Source organism: Passer domesticus, chromosome 11 (genome assembly GCF_036417665.1).
Source record: "Passer domesticus isolate bPasDom1 chromosome 11, bPasDom1.hap1, whole genome shotgun sequence".
Lineage (NCBI taxonomy): Eukaryota > Metazoa > Chordata > Aves > Passeriformes > Passeridae > Passer > Passer domesticus.
The window spans coordinates 11,347,434-11,371,338 of record NC_087484.1 but is presented as its reverse complement, the minus strand read 5'-3'; the positions used below and the strand labels follow the sequence as shown (position 1 = coordinate 11,371,338).

The following is a 23,905-nucleotide window of genomic DNA, read 5'->3' as shown; positions in this document are numbered from 1 at the left end:
CCTGTAAATGGCAAAGGAGGGAAAATATTCACAGGATTTATTCCCTTGAATTTGCTTCTTTGCATTTAGGAGAGAAGCCTTGAAGGAGCAAAGGGAGGGACTTCTCTCTTCAAGCTGTTTTTTTAAGAACATGAATCTTAAAGCCTTGTGATGGTTTCATGATTTGGAAGAGAAATTGTGATGTGCCACAATTGTGACCCACAAAGCTCTGACAAACTATGATTGAAAATTGAATGTGTGGATTAGTGGGCTTGGATGTTCTGTTTCTATGTTTCTGCCCTCTGTTACCTCAAAGGAAGAAACACTTCACATCTCAGAAACAAGTTAATTTTGCCATGCTCTCCAAAAGTGAGACCTCTGAGCAGCTAATTCATGTCCCCCTCCTTTGACAGGACTGCCACAAAAACCCAAACCTCAACCTGCCTTTGCCAGTGGGAGCATATTATGGCTGATCATGTCAGGACACCGGAAAAATACATTTCCTGTATTTGAGAAATTTGTTCTTTGTGTATTCTGCTGACAGGCAGTGGGGCTCAGCTTGATACCTTCAGCTAGGAGCTGTTGCCCAGCTTTCTCAGTGAAGCTGAGTTATTGATGGCTGTTAGCTTTCCAGGGAGTGCACAGCCTTGAAATGAGGCTCTTAGTTCATTGGTCCAGTGCCTGCTATTACAAATGGTGCCTCAAATTGTGCTCTTGGTAAACAGCCTGGCTGTACTTAAAAGTTAGGGTGTTTCTTTGCCTTCTCTTCTATCTGTTGAAAGTTGTTCTTGAACTTGGATGCCAGGAACTTTAATGCCCTTTGAGATTTTGCCTGATTTTAATCTGTGGGAGTTGATAACTTGAGTCCAAGAGTTATAAAAATTGGCTGAGGAATTGTGGAGCACTCTTGTGTATAATCTGATTGTATTATGAAATGTTAGTGAGGACTAATAGACCTTGAATGAGTCATTGTTGCATTGCTTTTCAGAAAAAGCACACAGATTGACCCTGGAAGTGTAGTTGAGTCAGTTTGGTATTGATGGTGGGTAAAGATATAGTAACAGGGAAATAAGATCCCACATCAGTCAAAGAAAGAATTGATGATTTGACTAGAAGGTCAAAGTAAATGTCTGTTGCTTCTTCAGTTTCCAAGTCAGTTTCATCAGTTCTCTATAGCACAGTTTGAGTCACAGCTTGCCTACAGTACCTGACTATTCAGTCCTGAAATTAAAAAACCCTAATGTCATTCTTCACAATAGTGTAGGACCTAATAAATGGATAGGAGCCAGTTAAAATGTGAATTTTATGTGCTGGGTCTTCATCCTGAGCTGTTTCTAGTGGGGTTTTTTTGCACTAATAGGCCATCTCTAACTTAAGTTCCCTGGCACTTTGTGGGGTGGCAGCTGAGATTGGAGCAGGTGTTGCTGAACTGCCTGGGCTGTGTGCTAAGGGGAATGATGTGTGCAGTGTTCACCTCCATAACCGAATTCAGGGTTTGGCTTTGGGATGTGAATGCCCATAGGTAGTGTCTGGAGGATGGTTTGCAGTAGCTCAGAATGAGAGACCATTACGGAGTGTTTTGCAAGGGAAGATGTGAATGTGAGGATGTATACAGGAACAGTGAAAGAAAGGAGTTACTGTTCCTGTATTTAGAAACTTACATCGTGCTGGAGCCATCTATCCTCTATTTGTGTAGCTCCCAGGATGCCATGAGCTGCTTTTTCAGTTGCACAAATCATAAACACAGAACTGGGTTTTACCATCCCCATTGCACAAAAGTTAAAAATCTGAAAAAAACTTAAGCAGTAATTCCAGTGTGGAGAAACTTTCTAACAGGGATGAACTCTTTGTTCTCCAAAAAAAAGTGACTTGATCCTGGTATGAATGTTTTATCAACTTATTAGCAGGGGACTGCTTATTTTATTAATGAGTTGGAGAATGAGTGAAAACCAGGAGTGAAATCCAGTGGCTGGATGCAAAGGTGGAAAAGCATAAACTACCCATGAGGTGGATGTTTTATGAATCAGCATAATTAATCTTGAAACAACATATCCAGGGAAGGCCTGAACCTGAGACTGGGCATCTCCTGAGAGATCCTCTCGGAGTCTGCAGGTGTGCGCGCAGGATCCGGGGAGGCTGGGGGCGAGCGGCGCGCTCTGCCCGACCCGCCCGGCGTGGCCGCTGTGCTCTGGGGGCTTGCGGGGCACCCGCGGGACCGGCCGCGCTCCTGCAGCACCGGGGCTGGGGCGCGCGGCGCGGGGGCTGCCGCCGGCGCTGTCCGTGCCCGCGCGGAGCCCCCGAGCGCTGCCGGGCGGCGCGGCCGGAGGCGCTGCCCGCAGCCGCGCTCGCTGCGCGGCGCGGATCCCGCAGCCGGGCCCGGCGGTGCCGCGGTGCGGGGGCGGGGCGCGGGCGGGGCGCGCATGCGGGCGGTGCCAGGCAGCGCGGCGGGCCGCGGAGCCACTCGCCCCCGCAGCACCGCTCGGCCAGGGACAGCTCCCGCCGGCGCCCAGGTAACGCGCGCTCCCCCCGCGCCGCTCCGCGCCCCGCGCCGCGCCCCGCGCCGCGGGGGCTGGGGGGGGCCCGGCGGCTCACGCCGTCCCCCCCGCCGCTTGCTTGCTTGCAGCTCCGGGGCTGTGACAGCGCCGTCCCCACCGCGGAGCGAGGCAGCGGCCGCCGGCTCTGCCCGCCGGGCTCTCGGCTGAGGAGGGTGCGCGTCTTCCCGCAACTTCCCGGCGCTCGCAAGGCTCCGCGATGGAAGGGAAAGGTGGGTCGGGCGCGGGGGGGCGGCGGCGAAAGGACCGCAGTGGCCGGGCCGGTGCGGGGCCGGGCGGCCGAGGCTGCCGCTGTGCTGGGGACATTGCAGCACCGGCGGGGAGCGCGTCCCTGCCGATCCCGCGGGGTGCTCGGCCCGCTGCCTATGGAGTGAGGGGAAAGGTGCCTGGGTTTTAAAATTTATTTTCCTTTAGGGCGAGACAGATGTTAGTTGGTGATTTGTTTTCTTAATGCTAAGGATTTGCATAATAAATATGAGGTCTGTCCCGTGTTTTTTAGCCAGTCAGCAGTGGAGAGGTTTTTAACAGATGAAAAGCATTTTATGATTAGAATGGGTTTAAAAAAAAAAATCTAATTTTTCTTTTTTTCTGAAACGAGATCAGGGCTATAGAGCTCTGCCCTCGTTACATTGCATATTTAATACATCAGAACATCCTGATAGATTGGAAGAAATGCAATGAGTATTGTGCTATTGAACTGTCCACCCTAGAAAGAGGAGATAATTAAATCTTGCCTGGCTAGCTTGTGCGTTTGCATACAGAGCTGTCTCATCCATGTATATCCCTTCAGGTTGAGCATATGCGTTTTGTTTCCATACATAGCTGTGTGGTCCTGCACACTTATTTACCCATCTACCTCTACAATTGCATTGGAAATCATGCATTCAACTGGTACATGAACTCAAAGCCCGTACGTGTTAATTGCCAATGAAGTACTGCTGGTAAGTCAGTCCATGCAGGGGAAAGGCGACTTGCCATTCCCACCCAAGGCAGCTGCCAGCTCTCCTGTATAACACAAATCTGCGAGCAGTTTAATTGATAGTGATCAGGGCAGTGGGGCAATATGGACTATATTAATTCAAGGAAAATTATGGTAGACTTGTATAACACAATACTACATACCTTCCAGGGAGACGAGCGAGCTATATTTAAATCCCAGGTTTATTTTTGTAACTATCTTGTCAATCAGGGCTATAGTTCTCCTGTGTGGGAATATCTGATTATATGCTGATTAAGGAAGGAAGCTATTTCAATCATAAGGAGGCAGTATGTCCTATAAAGTACAGTTTCTTGTGGGCAGTGATCAATAAACATACCAAGGCTTGGGGAACACGTAAGTACCTCTTAAGAAAGCGTATCTGTGAAGACTTTATTTAAATTAAAAAGCTCACAGCAGTCATGTTAGCTCTAAAGATATTTTTTGTACTATCCATGCTGTTTTCACAGTTAACCTGAGATGGCCACATCTTTGCCTTGTGAATGTCCTGTTGGTACTTGCCTTGATGCGAAACAAACAGACTGTAATTTAGTATAACACACTGCGTACCTTGTTGTGCACTACAGGGGCAGGCAAAAGGCTCTCCGTGGAACTTCAGATGGAGCTCGTGTAGCTGGAGGAGTTGTGCAGGGAGCAGGAAGGAAACATCTGCAATAAAACAAGGATCCAGGCAGCTGGTGGCAAAAGCATCTCCAGGAGGAGGGTTGTCCAGCTCCTATCCTGGGCAAACTGTGACTGTTACGCTGCAGTTGCTGCCTGAATTGGCAGTGAGTGTCTGCTGAGGCAGATTTTGGGGCTGCTGGTACTTGTGTTTATTAGTTGCAAGATGGGCTCCACAGCAGTCCATGAGTTTGGGTGCTTGGCTTTGGTGGAAGGGCTAGTGGGAATGAGGCAAGCCCAAGAGTCACTACTCATTTTGATGCAAAAAAATTCTGAGCAGTTTGCTGTTACTAAAGATTTTCCTTCATGGGGTAGAGGAAGGGAACAAATACTCTGAGTTTCCTCTGTCTATGTAAAAAGAAGGGCTCCTGAGAGCAAACCCAGCAGAAATCAAGGTACCAAGATGAGACCGGTCCAAAGCAGGGATGACCTTAATGGAAATACACAAGAAACTTTGGCATCTCAATGAAGAAATGAGAAGGCAAAGGAAGTCTTCTCACGGCAGGGATCCAGTTGTGTTGGCACTGGAGTAGTTTTTGTAACTTGGGTAGTGTTGGAGTGGCACGAGCAGGCCTGTGGTGCACTGGTCTCATGGAGCAGTTTTGTGTAGGTGTGCAGTGAGGCACAATACAGGACATCTCCCTGGAGGAAAGGTATGAGCCAGACCAAACTCTTCACATCTTCAGCTTTAGAGACTAATCCTGGATGGATTTGCAACTGCATTGCCTGACTACGCACTGGTTTACATTTTGTTTTCATTACTAACCAGGCCTCTGCATTGCGAGTCCTCTGGTAGGAGATTGTTGCTTGCAGATGATGTTTCTACAAAGTCATCTCTTGCTTTTTAAATGCTTCCTCCTGCAGCCTTTCTCCCACCTCTCCAGTCTTAGTGCAAATCTCAGAACATCTCCAACTCAGTGTTGTGCAGATACTGAGGAAGAGTGTGTGCTATATTAAGCAACATAAAGTCTGTTTAAGAAAACCTGCCGTCTGGTCCCTGAATTCAGCTATCCCTGATGAATGCTGTGGACATTTCTGCACAGGATTTGCCATCAGTAGAACTTGGTTGTCTGAATATGGCTGGAGCTGGTGCTTTGCAAAGCCTGCAGTCTGCAGTAAAAAATGGGCTAAAGAACCATCTCTGGCACTGCTTAGAGCAGCCATAACTGATTTCACTGGTTGGACGTACTTACGAGAATGAGGGGAGAAAGATATATCCTAGTTTTTGTGCAGTGGGATGTGGGACTAAAGACTTTACTGTTAGGAATGTAGCAGTAAGAGCATAAGCCAAGAGGGTTCTGTTGAGGTTTGAGGAGGAGGTGCAGCCTGTGCCATCTTCCAGCAGACAAAGCTGGCTAGAGCCAAACATCTATCTCCTCACCATGCCTAAAAGATAAATAACACTCTGTGGAGCTGCAAAGTTACCAACACATCTTGGTGATCTAAAAGTAGCATTTGGCCTCATCTAACTTACAGCTTCTCTGACTCTGTTCTGCACATTCACTGTCTCCAAACCTTTTGCAAAAGTAAGGAGCTTAAAAGTTGTAGCTGTTCCCAAAGCTCATTAGGCAGTGGGGGATGCAGGGCGCTGTGGGTGAGAGCTCTGTTTTGCATCTGCTACCTGATCCCTGTTCTCTGAATCTCGCCACTACAGCAGTTCCTGTGGGCTGCAGCAGTAAGCGATACCACACCAGGCATCCCGCGAGCTGGGCTTTGCCAAAGCTAACAATAGTTAATGTGGAGGTTAAAGAATACTTGGTCACTTGCCAGATTCCTCAGTCACAGTTAGAAAGATGCTTAGCAGAGGAAGGAACGTCATGCAGTGATGTTCAGACTCAGAGGCTGGAAAAGAAATCAGCTGAACAAGAGTCAAGCTGCACAGTGTGGAGTGGATCCCTGGGCTTCTGGATGGAGTAGAGAGGGACTGCAGGCTAGCCTTGCTGCAGGGAGAGCTCTCCTCCTCTGAAGGTGCAATATGCTTTTCTCTGCTCCTGAAAACACAGAAATCACTTTCTCCCTCACTGCTAGAAAACACAGATTACTACTTTTATCTTGCCTGAGTTGTGGACTGGGGTCTTGATGTGTCAGTGTTGTACGGGGGGCAGGGCCAGGCTGTCTGTCTGAACCTTCCTTGGGGCCCAGCCAGTTCTTGGTGCTCTCTGCTGTCCCTGGGAGTCAGTGCTGGGCACTGGTGGCTGTGGGGTGGCTGGTGAGGCTGCCTTTGGCATAGGAGGCATGCTGTTAGCTAGGAAATACAGCAGGACTTTTCATGTCAGGTGTCTGTGGGGATGGCAAAGCTAAGGCGTGTTAGCTCAGATGTGGAGATGCTCTTGTCAGTCCCCTGAGCCATGGTCCTGCCCAGCTGGAGAGACGTTCTCCCTGCAGAAGGTCTGCCCACAGAACCCCCATCCTCATGCAAAGAAGGCTGTGTGGGAGAAGCCAGGGAACCTGTCCTTACAGCTCTCCTCTGCTCAGGGTCCCAAAGCTTTGAGGAGATGTCTGCAGAGGACATCTCTGCAGTGTGACTGTCCTAGGCAGATGCTGCCACAGTAGTGCTACCTGAGTCATGTTCCCTTCCCAGTCACAAACCTGGGAGCAGGATTTTGGCTTTGTAGAAAAGCCACAATGCTGCTGTTCATAGACACGGGATGTTCGGGCCTTTAAGTGGAAGGCCTTAAGCAGTAAGATCCCATTTACTCAGGGCACAGAGTTCCCCTTCCTGGGACTGGCAAACAGGTCTGAGCTCTTTGCATTGTGCTGTCTTGTGGATATGAGAATGGGTGGAGTGGTTGGATCCATCTTGTCCCACCAGGGGTGCTCTGAAGCCTTCTTGGGCAGCCCCAGCATTGTGGGCCTGCTTCCTCTGTGCAGCTACCTGCATGCTATGCCTGTAAAGGACAGAATCTTCACCTTGAAGAACTTGTGATCAAAACCCAACAAGAGCCAGTGAATGTTAGGATTGAAGACAGACTTTGTGGACAAGGTGAGAGAGGGTGGCAAGTGAGAACATGCAGTTCTGGAGTTACTGTGCGCTGTTCCCACCTTTGTGGCTTTCTTCAGCAATCAAAGGAAAGTTCTTAAAGATCCAAGACATAGTTCATGTCCTGAAGCTGTCTGAGATGCTCACGTCAAACTGTACCCCATAATACACCTTTCTGACATGTCCTGTGTTTGCTAGAGGCGAGTCTGCAGCACATACTGTCACATGTGTTGGAGTAGTGCAGATTACTTTGGGAAAGTCCGGGTCACGCAAGAAAGACATCTTAGATGCTTGTTTGTAACGCAAACAAAATAGTGACACTGTTACTTTTGTTATAAAACTGTTTTCTTTTTTTGGGAATGCTTGCATCTCTGTCAGGGTGGTCAGAGGCTTCTCTGAGCAGTGCATTTTCCACAGAGGAGGCAGCTCCATGTTCTCAGCCTTTCACAGTGATGTGCTCTGTGAGATCCAGGGCATGTCACTGAGGCCAGCAGTTCTCAAACTGGCTGCTTGAAGTTTGACAGAGGGAAGCTTATTTGGGGAGGTAAATAAATGGCCTGATCTTTTTTTGCTTGCTCCCCTGTGCCCCCGGCTGTGCATTTCAATGTAGGTTCCAGCTTTCTGTATAGCAGGGGAGCACTTTGATTGCCTGACCTCATCACCTTATCCCTGAGGCTGGAGTGGGGTGCTGTGAAAGATTACTTTGGACTTTGGTGCTATGCTTCGGACTCAGTCTCCACCCAAAGAGGAGGGGAATGTCAGGCACTGAGTTAGCACTGCAGTCTTGCTTTTCTTTAATGCATTTCAGAAAGGAAGAGAAATGTCTGTTCCCAATGCTTTAGAAATCACATTAAGCTCAACACAAACATGACTGTCCTGGGAGGGCTGAAAGATAAGAACTTGGGTTGCTGTGTGGCTCTTGCAAAATGAGCTGACCTTGGCTATTTGCTGCCACCTAGAAGAGCAGGTAGGAGTCCAGTACCTTTATTAACCATCATTTGATAGCTGCTGAAGTACTGTGGGTGGGCATCTGCAGCTTCTGAATGAGAAGCGTGATCCAATCCAATCTGATGCTGAGGGAAGTAGGTATGGTACCCCAGGACATATCTGTGCTCTAACAGGCCTCTGATGTGCTCAAGCAGGTAATTAAGGGGGAAAAGTAAGTGGCCATGCTCATAGTCCTCCATACCAACAAACCCACCATGCTACTAAACAAAGGTGGGAGGAGGACTCTAAGAATAGTCTTAGATCTTATAAAAATTGGTGCAGGACTTGGTCATCAGGCTCTTATGAAAACAGCCAAATCCTTCAGCCCTTTTCCACAAGTTACCTGGGAACTGTGGATGTTGTTTTTGGACTGAATGAAATGCAAGAGTAATTGAAAGTAATTTTTTTTTAAATGCATTCAGTTATTCTGATATACCATTTATACCCAGAGTGGCTGGAGGCATAATCTGTGGATACTTTGAGTAATGACCTGCATACAGCTGTTTCATCCCTAGGTCATACGGGGTCCAGAAATTTTTAAAAAATGTGATTTTTTTTTGGTAAGCTTTTTTTTTTTTGAGGCTTAGCTTACCAGAAGGTTTTCCTTATTTGCTCTTATCTTTCCCTCTCTATCTACTCAGCTATTCAAATCTTGTTTGAATTGCACTCATTTCTAATGTGCCATAAAACTTGATATGCAAGAGCTAGTTATTTAGGGAGAATTACAGAAACTATTTTAGTCTGTGTGTTTTGACCTATAAATGAGGTAACATTATTAATTTTTACATGCAAATCATGGTGTTTATTAGCATGGTAAAAGGCAATTTGACAATGAAAAATATTCCTGATGGGTATAGTAATTAATGCTTTCATTCAAATTGTAAAGACTTTAATAATGCTGTTATGCTTAAAATGATTGAAGAAAAAGTTGACTATTTTCCTGTCAGTGGTACAAGGATGCTTCCTTTTAATACAGCTCCTGTATCCCTGTGTTCTTTATAGTCAATAAGACTACAAATCATCGGGCTAATTCATTGAGTTTCTTCTCCCAGGTCTCGGGTTTGGATGAACCTTATGATTCGATACTTATGTGGGGATGCACATTGAAAGCTATGGCTTTTCTCTTCAGATTGAATTAAGCCATTTATGGTGTCGTCATGTTTCAGTGGGGATCTTGTGGCTGGAGATGATGGCTGCTCCGTGGAGCGCCGGAGCGATCCTGCGGCGCGCCGCGCGGCCGAGGGAGGCTGTGTGTGCATCAGGATGTGCACTTGGAGAAGTAAGGCGTTTCTGCTTGCTATTTTTAATAGCATGTGCAAAGCAAGAAATCAGGGAAGCATGGAACAGCATTTCTAATTTGGAAAGCTGTTTTTTTTTTTCTCCCTTGAGCTGTGCTTCTTCCTTCTGTGTTTCATCCCCCCACTGGAGGCTGGCTTACGGCTGGCTTTATCTGCCACCAGCTTTCAATAGGTAAGGTTAATTTGCTGAATGTAGCTACTTGGATTTTCTTCATAAATCCTCCAGAAGTGCTGAATGTCTTACTGGTATAACGAGGGAAAGTTGCCTTCCTTCTCAGTCACTGGAATGTATTATTGATGCAAAAACACTTTCCTAGCATTTAATGCGTTTCCAAAAGAGTCTGACAAGCAGGAAGGCCTCTTCAGGTTGGCTGAGGCCCATCTGGTCACTGAGAGTTGTATGCAATGCTTACTCCAATGCAAAGTGCTATCATTGTTTATTTTTCTCTCCAAGTCCAGGCAGACGAGTTTATTGGTAGGATGGGTGTGCTTAAGTGATGTGATACTACTATGCAAGATAATGTGGAACTGGAGACCCTGGGGGATCTTCCAGTTGATGTTGGTCTCTGACATGACCCTACTGAGGAGCTTGAACTCTCTGGTTCCAGATTCTGGACCTCACCTCTTCCTCCTCTCACTGGCACCCTTCTCTTCTCTGTGTTCATCATTATTTGGGGCGTTGAGGAGCAGGATCCAGATGTGGTGGTGGTTGTTTGACTGTGATTTGTTTGGGGTGGAGTGGAATTACAGGTGTCTGTGCAACTTGAAAGAACAAATCTGTATTTGTATGAAATTGAACAGAGTGGAATAAAGTTATTCTTTGAAGGACAGCCTCAGAGCTTCATCCTTTATTGATGTGTAGTCGTGAATATATATTTTGGGGAGTACTTCAGTGAGTATGAAACTTGTTACGAATATTTTACAGCAGTAGCTTTAGAAATAAGAAACAAACACCAACATATTCCACGTATCCAGAATTATTGTTTCATCATAGATAGTATTTTAAGATTCAGTTTCATTTTCTGAATTTTTTCAAGGAGAGCACATAGAGTTTGAATTCATTCTCCGCTTGAGAATCTTTGCACACACTGTGCTTGCTATGATGCAGAAATGTTCATTTCTCTGCCCCTTTAGAATAGCTCTGAATTCAGTCTTGTACATACTAGTGGCTCTACCATACTGTAGGTGACAGGGGAACAGCAGTAATGCCAAAATGAGGAAAAATGTAGAATCCAGCACCTTCCAGTAAATGGAGGGGAAAAAAAGTTAATTATACATGAAGGGAGACTTGGATTTCCTAATTTGATACTAACAAGCCATTGCAGCATAACTGGGTTGACAGTAGAATAAGCTTCCTCAGCAAGACCTGCTTTTTATAATATTTCCAGCTTATTTGATCTCTTTGAAGGCTGAATCTGAGCTTTGAGATATTTTCTGGCCTTGAATTCACATTCCCTTTTAGTATTGACCAGTGCCCCTGGTATTCTGAGCCTGCCCCTTAACTGGTGCCATACATTATCAAATAATTGCATTGACAAAGTCATCTGTTAATTTTTGAACTAGTTATTCCTATCAGTGTGCCCCAGTGGAGAAATATCATACTGCAAATAATAACCATTTTGTTGCAATGTGAGAAGTGCTGGGGAAATCAGCAGAGAAGTTTAAAAATTACTGTCCTGAGTCTCCTCTTCCAGTCAAGATTTTCAATGTAGTATGTGGAGCTGTTCCTGATTTGCACTGGAGTAGGTAAAAGCCTCATTTGGTCAGTAGGCAAAGGCCAGGTCTCTAATGCCTTACTGAACTGAAAACAAAGGAAATAATACTGATGATAAGGTGTAAGACCTATTTAACTGCCTTTAGACCTCGGTTATCTATTGAAGAAGTAGTAAAAGTTTGAAGAAGTAATTTTGTATTGGTTCAAGGGGAAGCTAAAATAACAAACATTTGTGGCTTATTTACCTTTTACTTTCTTCTGCCACTTTCAAGGCAATTTACTTTATTGGCACAAATTATATAGCCTTGAGACATTTGTGTTAGCAGCTGCTATTAAAATTGCTATGTGGTATCTTCAAAAGTCAGATTATCCATCCCATCTTAAAAATGACTATGAATTACACTTACAAGTGGCTCTGTGCTGAGACATGTCTCTGCCACTGCTACTAAACATAGTGCCAGATATCTAGATTTACCTGTCAGTTTTATTTGCATGATTCATCTCTCAGTAACATGCATTGCAGGCTCTCAGAGCTAAATGATGCTTTTAGTGCATTCCCTTCTCAAAAAATATCAACATCCAGGAACAGCAAGACTTTGTGGGATTTTTTGTTTATTTCTTTAGAAAAGGGAAAATAAAGGTACTAGGGATGAATTTCCCACCTCCTTTGATTAGAAGGATCCCAGAAATAGTGAGGACAAGCCTGACATACTAAAGCATACAGCCGTGGGCAGTATACAGAGACAAAGAACAGAGTGTGTTTAATATCTTAATTATTTATAGTAAGAAAATACTGGTTTTGGTTAAATTGTCCCTTCTGTGGCACTGCCCTAAGGTTGATGACAGCAGATCTGGGTGCCGAATTTAGCCTCATGCTCTGTTGTCTGTGAAACTGAGAACAGGACATTGAGGCTGATGCTGAGCTTTGCATCCAAGGGGATCATCTAGTGCAGGCAGTACTCTGTGCTGTGCAAGTCAGCCAAACAGTGGGAATTTTTGGATGGATGGCCCATTATAGACACACTGCTGTATATATGAAAACACAGGCAGGTCCTTTTTTATTTAAAGGTTTTCAGGAGCAGTGAATCCAGAAGAGTCTCGCTGAATCTCAGCACTGTTAAAACTGGCATCACCACCTCTGAAATGCATTTATGCTCATGTGAAGCATGAGTTTGTGCTCAGTAATCTCAAAGGCAGGACTGTTACTGTACTCCTGAAGTCAGCTTTATTACCCAGAAGCTGCATGGTGATTTGGTAACCCAAACCAAACAGCATGTCCTGACTGTGGCTCCAGCTGATTTTGAAAGTAGCTGTGCTGGGCAGTTGGCTTGGAGAAAACCAGGACCGTGTAGGTGGATATCTCCCACCTCAGTCCCTCCCTGGTACCTTCACATCAGTTCTGTAAGTTGGCTTTGGGTTGGAGCCTGCCCGTGGCACCCAGCAGATGTGCTTGGCTCTCCATCCTGTCTCCTCACATGTGAGGACTTTGTCTTCTGAGACTTCCCTGCCTGTGGACAGTCCCTCTCCTCAGTGTCTGGGACATCAGCCTTAGGGGGAGTCAGTGTTCTAGCAAAGCCTAAGGCAGGACATTTTGGGCTGTTTTCTGTCTGTCAGGATCACTGAAATGAAACATCTACCTCTTCTCCCTTTCTGTTTGCAATGGAACTGCCTAAAAATCAGATCTATTTTGCAAAAAATCCAATTTTCTGAAATTTCTGTGCTGAACTAGATCGGACCCAGTATTTCCCTTGCCATCCAGGCCAGTCAAGGGCTTCCTGGACCCTGCACTTTCTGATGGAGCTTGCCTTAGATTCACAACAGTTTGTCAGCACCTGTGGTAGAATAAGAAGCACAAATGACAGTGAACTCATTTCTGTAAGCTAAACAGTTTTACTGTGTGCTGTTTTTGGGAGGATGTATCACAATAGCCAACTCTTACAGATTTCTGAGGGATTGGGGATTTCATGGGGTGCTTTTAAGGCCTTTCCAGGTTGGAGGTACATATGAACAATAAAGCTTTATCACTGTTTTTAGCTTGTGTACTATTTCCCTAATCAACTTTACGCATCTTCTATCTATTGAAGTATGGAGCTTAAGTTGTTGGGAAAAATGGTTGTTTCCAATTCAACTTCCTTTGTAAAAGAGACACAGTGCTATTTGCCAGAAAGGAGAGATACATCATCAGAAAAGCCTGTGTATTCTTCTCTTCAAAAATACTGATTTTCAGTTCTAAATAACATGTTAGTTTGAAGTTGTTTTGAAATTACTTCCTTTGGGGGAAAATATTATTAATTACTGTTACGAATACTATTAAAAAACAGTAATGGGTTATTGAAAGCTTTAAAACTTATTTTTTCCTTATCATTTCCCAGGACAGTTAACAGAACTGATCTCTAAATTGCAAGTGTTACAATTGACTATATCACATATTCCTGTGCAGAAGGCACCAGCTGCAAATGTTCTGCCCATTGTTTGCCAATGGTTATTGGCTCAAATGTCGTGCAAGGCCATGTGAAATGGTTTAGTTCCATGAAGATGTGACCTCATGTGGTTAGATTATCTTGTAGCTTTACCAAAAAGCACCATTCAAACCACATTGTGCTGTCTGGGTTTATGAACTGTGTGGCTTTCACCCCATGTCCCAGAATAGCCCCATCTGGCACTGATGGCTATGGACTCCATATATTTATAGTGGTGCTGCTTGGCCCCAGAAATAGTGACCAAGGTGGCTATTAGCCAATGTCTGCTGAATGCCCTGAGTGTAATGAATGGAAAATCTCATATACCTCCTTGAGGAAAAAATACAATCAGCTTGTCTCTAATTATGACCCCAGATAATGATGGAGCAATCCAGAAATATCACGGCATGGGCAGTGAACTCGGTGAACTTCGTTGATATAAGACAAACCTGGATGGGTCTGATATTGGATCCTTCTTTTTTGCTGAAAGACATATTGGACTGTCAGTTCTGTTCCTGGAAGGGCTAATTACAGCTACATGAGGCAATAAATCAGCTCCTGCTCCTCTGGAAAAGAAACCCCTTGGCTCTCAGCTCAACCATGCTGGCAAAAAAGTGTGGGGATAGAGAGCCAGAGTTTTACACAGCTGTGCCAAGTTGAATACACCAGTTTTTAAATCACCTGGGTTTAGCCCCTTATGTCTGTATTCCATAAAAAAAGAATGGCTACAGAACTCTGGTTAGTGGAGTTACTGTGCATGGGGACTGACTTGGGCTCTGGACTTAAGTCTGAGGCTTTCTGCACAGTACATGTTGATGTGTGCTCTGGGGTTGAGGTCTTCATTATCTTATGTGGGAGTAATATCAGCAACCCAGAGTGATTTTAGTGTTAGATCAGTGCTGATCTGAGACCTTGCCTGGGCAGCATTTACAAGTTGGGAGTGGTTGGATCCAGCTCTTGATGTTGTGTTGTTGCCCAGAGAGCTCAGGGTGCTTTGGAAAAATCATCTCATCTTTATGGTCATAAGGAAGAGGATAGTGCAGAGCAGCAGGATTCCTGGGTTAAATCCCACTTCTGAATTGTAAAAATTGTTGAAATTGCTTTTAAATCTTCTGTGCTGCTCAGTGGAATGAAGATTGGTGTATAATGCAGCCCTGAAACCAGGGCACTCATGTTTGTTTTCTCCTGCTAATCCAAAAGGTTTTGAGCTATTACACTACTTAAAGCATGTGTTCACCCCCCAGCCTAGTGGGGTGATGTTAGCTTCCCTCTGCACCTTTTTCTGCAGTTCATAGCTCACAACTGTTCTCTGAAACATCTCAGATGAATTTAAACTGGAGCGATGCATCCCATGCCAGCTGCCATCGTGACTAGCAAAGTTGAAGTTTACTAGTTATTTTTTGGGTGATAAATCCCAATAGCTTTTCACCACTTCAGCAACAAACAGAGCAGCAGTGTTCATTAACTGTGGGAAAGATCATAGTGTTGGGCCTGGAGGCATTGCAGTAGGGCTGCTGCAGCCTAAACGGTGGATGAAGATTGTGCAAAGACCTGTTTTAGACAAGGAAACCTCTGTTCTGTTTTGTTTGTTTTTTTTTTTTTTTCCTTCCAGGTGTTCACTATTGTAGCATCTTGTGTTCTGTGGGTTTTTTTTTAGCTGTTATCCAGGCCTGTGTGTTTAGGCAGTCACCTGATGTGGGTCTCATAGGGTGATAATGTCCCTGCTGTGCCTCAGCCCTAATCTTGTCCCTAGTAAAGATGGTGATGCAGAAGCACTAGGAAAACATGGGGTCTGAGAAGTGTTCCTGTAAGTTTGCTGTGTTCTCTAGCCTGATCTGGGCTCTCACAGAAGGACACCCTTACAGAAAGACAGATGAAGGGACAGAAGTAGCAGTCTACATAGCTGTCCCATTTCTGTTACAATTGCTAATCACCTGGCATTTCACAACATCTTTTCCTCCTCCAGTGCTGTCAGCTCCAATACCTGCTGTACAATCTTGCAGTCATTGGGATGGCAGAAGATTGCAGTCCCATAATTGTGTTATAGTTGGTTTGCTGCCAGCCTGGGGGATGAAACCTCCCTTGACTGGTAGATGAAGTTAGGAGCGCATGTGACGGACGCTGTGTGCGTCACTGCCCTCTTCACGTTTTGTCCTGCACCTGTAATGCTTCCATTTACCAGGACTGAAGGACTTGTTCAGTGGTTTGCACCATTTTTCAGGGTACACTAGACTTCTGTGTAAAGGACATTGCTAATATTTTTCCTACTAGAAAGAGCCAATTGATGGGCTCTTCCTGGTAGGACTGAAATCCTTAGGATAAGAGAGAGCTCCTCTTACATAAAACATTTAATACTTTAAAATATCAGAGAACTTTTATAGAGCTATGAAAATGTTATGGATTGTGGATATAATCACTCTTAATTTTAAAATCTACATGTTTTATGAAATTATTATAGTGACCATATTTTAAGTTTTAAATAGTGTAGTTAGTTTGACTTAATAATCTCTAAAGGTTCCATGCACAGTAAATCTAATTTTTCATGCAGAAAAAGATCTTCAAAGACAAATATTTGAAGTAATAGAAAAGTTAACATAGAGAAATTATGTGGAAGAACATTATTCTTTGGGTAATTGTTTCCTTTCTTTTTCTTATGGCTCTTTGCTGGAGGTAAATACCCAGGGCTCTCTGTGGGTCTGTGTGCTTCTAACAGTTGGCTATTTTTAATCACCTTTCTATGAAGGAAGGGGAAGAAGAGCTGTGCCGTTTTAATTTTGAGGTGTCTCAGGTACTAGTTGGCTGTTTCTGTGGGTGATGGATGTATTTGGGACTGTTCAGAGAGGTCAGTGAGTCCATCTCACCAAATCTTGACCGGGCACACCACTCAGAGTTACACAGAAATGTAAAATGGCTATTGAGAGGCCCAAATCTATAAGCACCTGTGTTGGTGGGTGCTTTCCTGTATTTGTCTTGTCACTCCCCTTTGACTTTTGCAGTCACCCCTGCCCTGGCAGTCCCACCTGTGCCTGCAATAGAACTGGCACATCTCAAGCCAACATCTCAGGCTCTTATGCTGCTGGTGCTTAAGCAGAGGTAATGTAATGCTCCATGCCTGATACTGTCTGTTTGGATAATGTTGCTATTTCAGCAATACAGGGTAGAACTCAAAGAACCCAAAATCTTTTTCTGAAAATTATCTGTTTTGTTCTGTTCCAAAGCCTGGTCAGGAACAAGCAATGATAGCTCCTTTTGGTGGTCGTGCAGCTCACCATGTAACTGTCCTGGGAGTTAAGTAGAAATATTGGCAAAGGCAAAGCCTTTCAGCTCTGCCATAGACTTGAATAACTTTTGAAATACCTATTTCCTAAAAATTTCAACTATTTCAATACTAACAGTTATCCAGACTAAGAAAAGATGGAATGGGGAATTTGTGGGACTTGGAAGTTACTTCATCAGTATGGAATTGCTTGGTTTTGATTCTTCTGTTTAAACCTAGATCAACATCTCAAGGATGTTTAGGTGACATGTGTTCATGTGACGTTTCATGTTTTGTCAAAGGAGCCCAAAGCTTCATTCTCATTGGTTTCACTATTTTTCCTAATGCCACTTGGCTTCTGGAGCTGAGTCTGGCAGCTGGATTCCATTCTTTCCTCCCCTCAAATCAGCCTGCCTGGTGAAATGCCAGCCTTTGTGACATACAACACTAAATTGTTGCATAGCTCTTTGCATTTGTGTGTATCGGTGCTACAAAAAGGAAGCCAAGAGCTTTATCACAAAGGAAAATGAGGCACAGAGTAGAGCCACTTACTCAAGGTCACCCTTGAAAGTGCTAGGAAAAGTCTCATTCCAGCACAGTTAGGAGTAAAACACCTTTTCCATGATACTCTGAGCTAGAGCACCAGAAAATTCATATCTCTAATGAACGACAGGGAGACTCCTTATTGCAGTGTGAAAGATGTAGTTCTCCAGGGACTTTTCCTTAATAAGAGAATGGGGGTGTGAACCACAAGTTCGAAGCAGTGTGTTAGTAGGGAAAGGCAGCTGAACTTATTAAAAATATTCTCAACTATTTTTGGGATAGTTGAAGATGGAAGAACACTTTTATTTGGCCCTGTGTGATACTTCACTGCAGTCACCCTGATGAGACTGTCTCATTGTTGGACAATGCAGAATTGTTCTTGCATAATCAGAGGGGTGGGATGGGGGTAGAAATCCAAAAGACAATTCTCAATAGTGGTAATAAAGAAAGGCAGGAGGCTTGTTGAGGAAGCACCTGTGGCCCTGGTTCATATGCTGGTGACCTCTCTGAGTAAGAATATCATTGCCTTCCTGTGGCATAAAGAAATGGAGCAGCAGTAAGTCAACACAGTGATTATCCTTGCTTTTAACATGTACGATTCCTGGGTTTAGAGGTTTTAAGGAAATGTGATGTTTTCTGCTATTTACCCATATGTAAATGGATAAACATTTACATATGTACAGAGATTAAAGGATGTGGTTTTTAGTCTTAAATCAAGATTTTTCTGGAGTTCAGAGAAAGCTAGATCTCTAGGGTGTTCACTTCCTTTTTCTGCTTGCCTGCATCCTGAGCATTCCCATAGGACTACTGTGGTCCTTATAAATTGGAGTTCAGTACCTGCAAGGGTTTTGATTTGCCTCCAAGCATCAGGCTCCCTGAAGGAGTAACACCAAGTCAGAGGAGGGCTGCTCTGAGGACAGAGCAATGCCTTTGCTCGGGGTGGCAAGCATGGAGGCTGTGCTTTTGGAGGCATGGCCCATCCTTCAAAGATAGCCTTTCAACTGCAACTTCAAAAACAAGTTATCTGCTGGAAAATCAGGGAGTACAGGGAAATGGTTACATAATGCAGATTTAAAGGTGTGATTTTGCCAGAGATGGGTGTGAACTGCTCAGAGATTGAGAGGTGAGTACACATTCATTAAGATGTGCCTTTCAGTAAGTGGGACCTTGGATCCTGAGAAATGAGTAGAAATGAAAGTATGCAGAAGTATCTGTGTAGGTGATACTCCTGCCTGTTATGGAAAAAGAGATATCAAATCACAGTGTTTATTTCTGTAGCCTACACATAAGGATACTTTGTGAAAAGATAATACAGCTTTGCTGGTCCCCAGTTTTTATGAAGTATAATTTATTTGAAAGCCTACACTTAATTTAGAAAATAGCAGATATATCTGGGCAGATTTAGTTTTTGCTTTTACTCTAAATTGAAACTGTTCACTCTGTGGTTCAGTGTCTCATGGCTGATTGCTCTGTATGGAAGATGGATATTTCTCAAAGATCTATGCACAGTGTTCACAACATCAGCTGCTGTCTAATCTCTGCTCAGATAGTATTGAAAAGCAACAAACAAATACTAAGATACTTCTCAAAACTTGAAGGAAAAAGGCTCAAGATAAGAATTGTTTTATAGCGTGTGCTTTCTTCAAAAAGCAATGTATGCCATAAGAAATGACTTCTTAGATTTGTGTAGATCTGTGCTGCTGGCTAGTTATCTTCAGTGGTTTTACCTGGGTGACAGGCTACTTCTTGTATGAGCCAAAAAAACCACTGGTTTTGTTAAATTCCAGTAGGAACCAGTCAGAAGGTTAGGGTAGACATGAGAATGTTATTGTAGTACATTCCTGCATGGACTGTAGGTTGTCAGGACCATGCAGTGTTAGTTTAATCCCTGGATACTTTCTTCATGATGGTGCCTTAAAAGCAAAGGGTTGAGCTCCAGTATGACCCTGTGTAGTGGTCCTTGCTCCAGCAGAAAAGCAGGTTTATTCTGGGCTACAAACTGAGCTGCCTGGGAGCTCCTGCTGCTGCAAAACCAACCATGCAGCTGGTGCAATCTCACTTTTGTTCTGGGCTTTTCCTATTCCAGGGTCTCATGGACAGTGGTCTGCACTGAGCTGTCCTGGAGCTGTATTTCCCTGTGGCAGCTCCCTGTTTCTTATGGGAGTACCTGGTCAGGAGCCCTGCAGCAGAGGCTGGGCTGTGCAGGTGAGGGTGATGCTGGCCTGGCTTTGGAGTTGTTCTCCCTCTTGGCTGTGTGAGAGCTGCATGCAGGGCTGAGCTGTCTCCCAGATCTGCAGTCCTGGTGGGACAAACCTGCTGCACAAAGCTGTGAGAGAAAAGCTATCAAAAGTGTCAGCTCTGTGATATGTGCTGTGGGACAGCAGAGTCTGCTTCCACTGCTGCCTTTCCCCGTGCCAGCACTACCTCTGGAAAGCTGCTTAACCATGTAGACACTGACTTTGTCTGGCCCTGTGTGAATGACAGAAAAGTGTGCCAGCACTCCAAGTGACTGGGCACCAGCCTTACTGATTAATTTGCCTTTGCACTTCATTCTTGTTCTTGTTTTTGGATTGGAAACCCTATGCATAGCTGTTTATAGATTTGCCAGGCCTTTTCTGAAGCTCAACCAACAAGACATTAATGGATGTTTCTGTCGTCAAGAAATTTCTTCCTCTGTTGGTTACTTGGATTTATTGATTTATTTTGCACTATACTTATTAGCATATTACACAGAAGGATTATATTGAAAAGTGTCTGATAGATCTAGAATTTCTTTACTTTCAGTCTCTGCATAGTTATTTGAGAAAACAGGTGACAACCCAAACCTTCATTCCTTTGTAGGCCATCCTGCTTGCCAGGCTGTGACAGGGATGCCCAGTGGGATGCAGACACAGACGTTTGGTACCCTTATCTGTCCAGTGCAGGACAGTTTCTACCCAATTCTATCTTTATCAAAGTGTGGGGACAGCCAGAGCCCTTGGGATGGATGTTTGAGAGGGTCCTGCACATCACTGACCAAAGCCAAGCTGAGCCTGGGGCTGTAGTCAGTAGAAGGGACATTTCCTTTTGCTAAGCCTGTGCAGCCCCTCAGAGCAGCAGTGTCTTGTGTGTGTGTGGCTTTCCTTGCTATCCCTGCCTAAGAGAGGAGAAGGAGCCACAGCAGATGCACCTGAGTGTCCCAAGGCATTCCCAGTGAGCTGCTGCTAAAATGCACTTGGTGTGAATGCAGAGAAGAGGGGTCAAGATTGGTTGCAGGAACACAAATTACTGCAATTTTATTGCAAAGATTTAGGGTGAGAAGGTCAAGCAGATGAGCACACAAGTCTTTGCAGTTAATGGCACACTGGAGAAATTAAAAACCTCCAAGCATTTGATGCCATGTAGTTTGAGCACTCATGAGCTGCTCTTTGGCCAGCAGAGTTTTACTGGAGAGAGAACAGCAGCAGATCTCTGCCCTGAGTTTGAATTGCCCATAAGATTTGTGCATCTTGGATCCTCCTTGGGTGCCGCAGAGGAGCTAAATGAATAATGTACAGCCTTGAGGAGAGTAGCACTAATTGTTTAGGAATAACCCTTGCTAAGGCAAATATATTTTAAGTGGAGTCTCAAATGTCTGCCTCAGCAAGCAGTTTGCCTAAGACACCCTGATGGGCAGGTGCTGAGCTCCAGCAATTCTTTTGTGTGGTTATCACGAGATTGCTTAGGTCTGCTACAATATGCAGTATGGTGTGGTCAAAGAAATTACAAAATCATTGTTTGTCCTACAGAATATGGATCTGTGAAAGCCTATTTACCAGCTAGGCACTTTGGAGAAGTTTTAATGTGGATCTAAGCACTGCCTTGGCATTGTATGTGTGTTTGTGTTTTTGCATCCCACAGAGTCTCATTTGTCGAACAAATTAGTGTCTCACAGGTGACTTTTTAGAAAGTGAAGTCATCCTGAAGTGGTCAATACCAGCCAAATCTGCCCTGAAATAGGAAAGAAATGCCTTCCTTCTTGGATGCTTCTGAGTTGCTTCTCCTCAAGCCTTTTGTGCTCTTCTGGAAAGTCCTGGAGACTAGGATACAGTATTGTTGATGCTGACAGCTTGTTTCTTGTCAGAAGGGAAAATTATTTTTAAAATGGATTTGTTACTTGCAGATCAGGGTCAAACACTGTGGAAAAGTAGTTGCCTTATGTTGATCTGATTCCATACTGGATAAGTGTCTCTATTCTAGCATTCATTGGCTCTGGTACCCTTGTGCTATGCTGTGGGGCTTGGGGGAATGAAACAGGAGTTCAGGCTGGGAGTGTGTGTGGGCAGTGCCCATTGCTGCTGGGGCACATGGTTCCTGCCCTGGAGGAAAGTCATGAGCTTCAGTCTAGGGTGGCTGCTGCTCACACAGGCTTTGGCAGCACAGGGTCACAGGTTTCCAGGGTGTTGGTGGAGTTTGATTATCAGGCATAGGTGTTGCTGAGCCTGGGCTGCTCTGATGTCAGGACAGGCAGTAGCTGTAGAGAGAAATATCAGGGGGATGGGGAAAGGTGATCAACTGATTCCCTGGTCTGAACTCCCAAAATAACCCTGAAATCTATTTTATTCTGCTCTGAAAGAATAATTTCCTTGCCTGGGAATTAACATAGCTGTGATGCTATTCTAGCACCATAAATGGGATTGAGAATGTGATGTTCCCTGCTCTGGAGAGTCACTGCCTCCAAAATTTGCTGGGGCTCTGCAGTTGTCACTTCCACATTGTATCAGCATCCTCAGCCTCATCAGCATTTCAGTTTGAAGCAGCATGGGCTTTTGATCGTAAACCATTTTACTTTTGGGACAGCATGAAGGAAAGTGTGGTATGCTTTGCTCAGAGAAGGGGAGGGAGGGGTCTGTGCCTTTCTGTGTATTTTTGCAGCACGCTGAGCCAAAACCTTCCAATTTAATGGGACAGACTTGCAAATTCACACCTGCAGTTTGCCTTCACAGGGTTTTCATGCACAAGCTTTTTATTTGTGCCCTGAGAGCAGCCTGCACCTGCTTCATCTCGCCTGTGAGACCAGCAGCTCAGATCTATTGACAATTTACTGTCTCTGGTAATAAATAAATGCCTCATCCTGCAGCATGGACCCCCTTTAGAGGGTAGTAAGGCTCTCCCAGGTGAGCAAGGGCCAGAAACACAGCCCTGCCCATCTGTGCTGCAGACGCTGCCACAGCACAAGTGCAGTGGAACGTGGATGACACTGTTGCTGTCTCAGCCTGCAGATCTCCAGGCTGTCAGGAAAGTTGTTTGGTTGGTTTTTTGTGCTGGTGCCTGCCTGTCAAACATCAAGGAGCTGTTCTACACAGCTGCCCAGAAGTCTGGCCTTGTTTCTGCTGCTTCCTAACAGTGGTTCATGCATAGCATTTTTTTGCCTGAGATGAGTAGCTCAGGCTCCCATAACCATGGAAACCTGGTTTGTCTTCCCTAATAGCTTCAGCTGAGCTCAACATCTGTCTGCCTGGGAGAAGGAAGGCTGCAAGCTACAGGTTAGTTGTGCACACCTCTGGGGTTACTAAAACCCCTGAGCACCTCCAGCAGCACCCTGGTGCACCAGGATGAAGCAACAATGCTGAGATAATGCTTGAGGGGATTATAAAAGATATGCCAAGCAGGAGGGGAAAACAGGGAGTGAGAGAAGGCTCTCCTGAGGCAGGAAGGTGTTAGGAAGCTGCCTAAGAAGATACTGCATTATGGTTGTCTTGCTCTGTGTGTGTTGGCTTGACATGCTGGGCATGGGGAGCATTCTGTTGTGACTTTTAAGCTTTAAAAAAGCCATTTTCCATTTTAAGTTAGAAACCCTTTAAACAGCTTGCTTGTAGCAGAGAAGGAAATCTGGGTATAAGCTCATGAGCATAAAATAAGCTTTGAGATGGGGTAAGTGCCTCTCTGTGGTAACAGCAGGGTTCCATACAGCTTCTCACTTAGTTATTGGAAGAATGGTTGTTGATAAATGTGTCTCATAGCTCTAACTTGGTGCTGGCAGTGTTGCTGGGCTAGTTAACATGGGGAAAAGTGGGGAGGAGTGTTTTTAAAAAAAGCTTGAAAACTAATTCAGGAGAGTTCATTCTGCTGCATTTCTGTGTAGATGCACATGAATTTCCTGTGGGCTGCCATGTGAACTTTCCTCTTTGAAGCACAGTTGCAGCCCTGAACTTCAGGCTTCCAGGAGCAGGCCTGATGGTTGCCAGGCTCTCAGAAAAGTCATTGTGGGAGCTGCCAAAGCTCCTTTCCCGATGTGCCAATCCTGTGTCTTTGTTAAATTAGGAGCAGGCCTGGTGCAAGCTTTTGGAAGCGTGTGGAGAAGTTCTGTCCGCACCAGGGAGGTGCTTGGTGCAGGGACCTGTGCCAGGATGCTCTGTAAGCTGGAGCCAGAAGCAGAAATAGAATTAACATTGTCCACTGGCAAGTCACAACCTCAGTGTGTCCATCTGTGAAAGGGAGGTCATAATATTTCACTGTGGA

At 44.8% G+C, this 23,905-nt stretch overlaps 1 protein-coding gene and 1 long non-coding RNA gene across 2 annotated transcripts in view; both read left to right on the top strand.

The window, feature by feature from the left end:
- Nucleotides 1–2,333: 2,333 nt before the first annotated feature.
- Nucleotides 2,334–23,905, top strand: part of FGF12 (fibroblast growth factor 12) — a 217,694-nt gene continuing 196,122 nt past the window's right edge. Inside the window, exons 1-2 of the mRNA XM_064385680.1 lie at nucleotides 2,334–2,489; nucleotides 2,603–2,743. Coding sequence (XP_064241750.1) covers nucleotides 2,731–2,743 — 13 coding nt within the window. The 5' untranslated portion in view covers nucleotides 2,334–2,489; nucleotides 2,603–2,730. The remainder of the gene's footprint in view (nucleotides 2,490–2,602; nucleotides 2,744–23,905) is intronic.
- LOC135278843 (uncharacterized) lies at nucleotides 2,763–10,283 on the top strand. The gene is made up of 2 exons (XR_010346246.1): nucleotides 2,763–3,472; nucleotides 4,095–10,283. It is a non-coding gene; the product is annotated as an uncharacterized LOC135278843 (long non-coding RNA).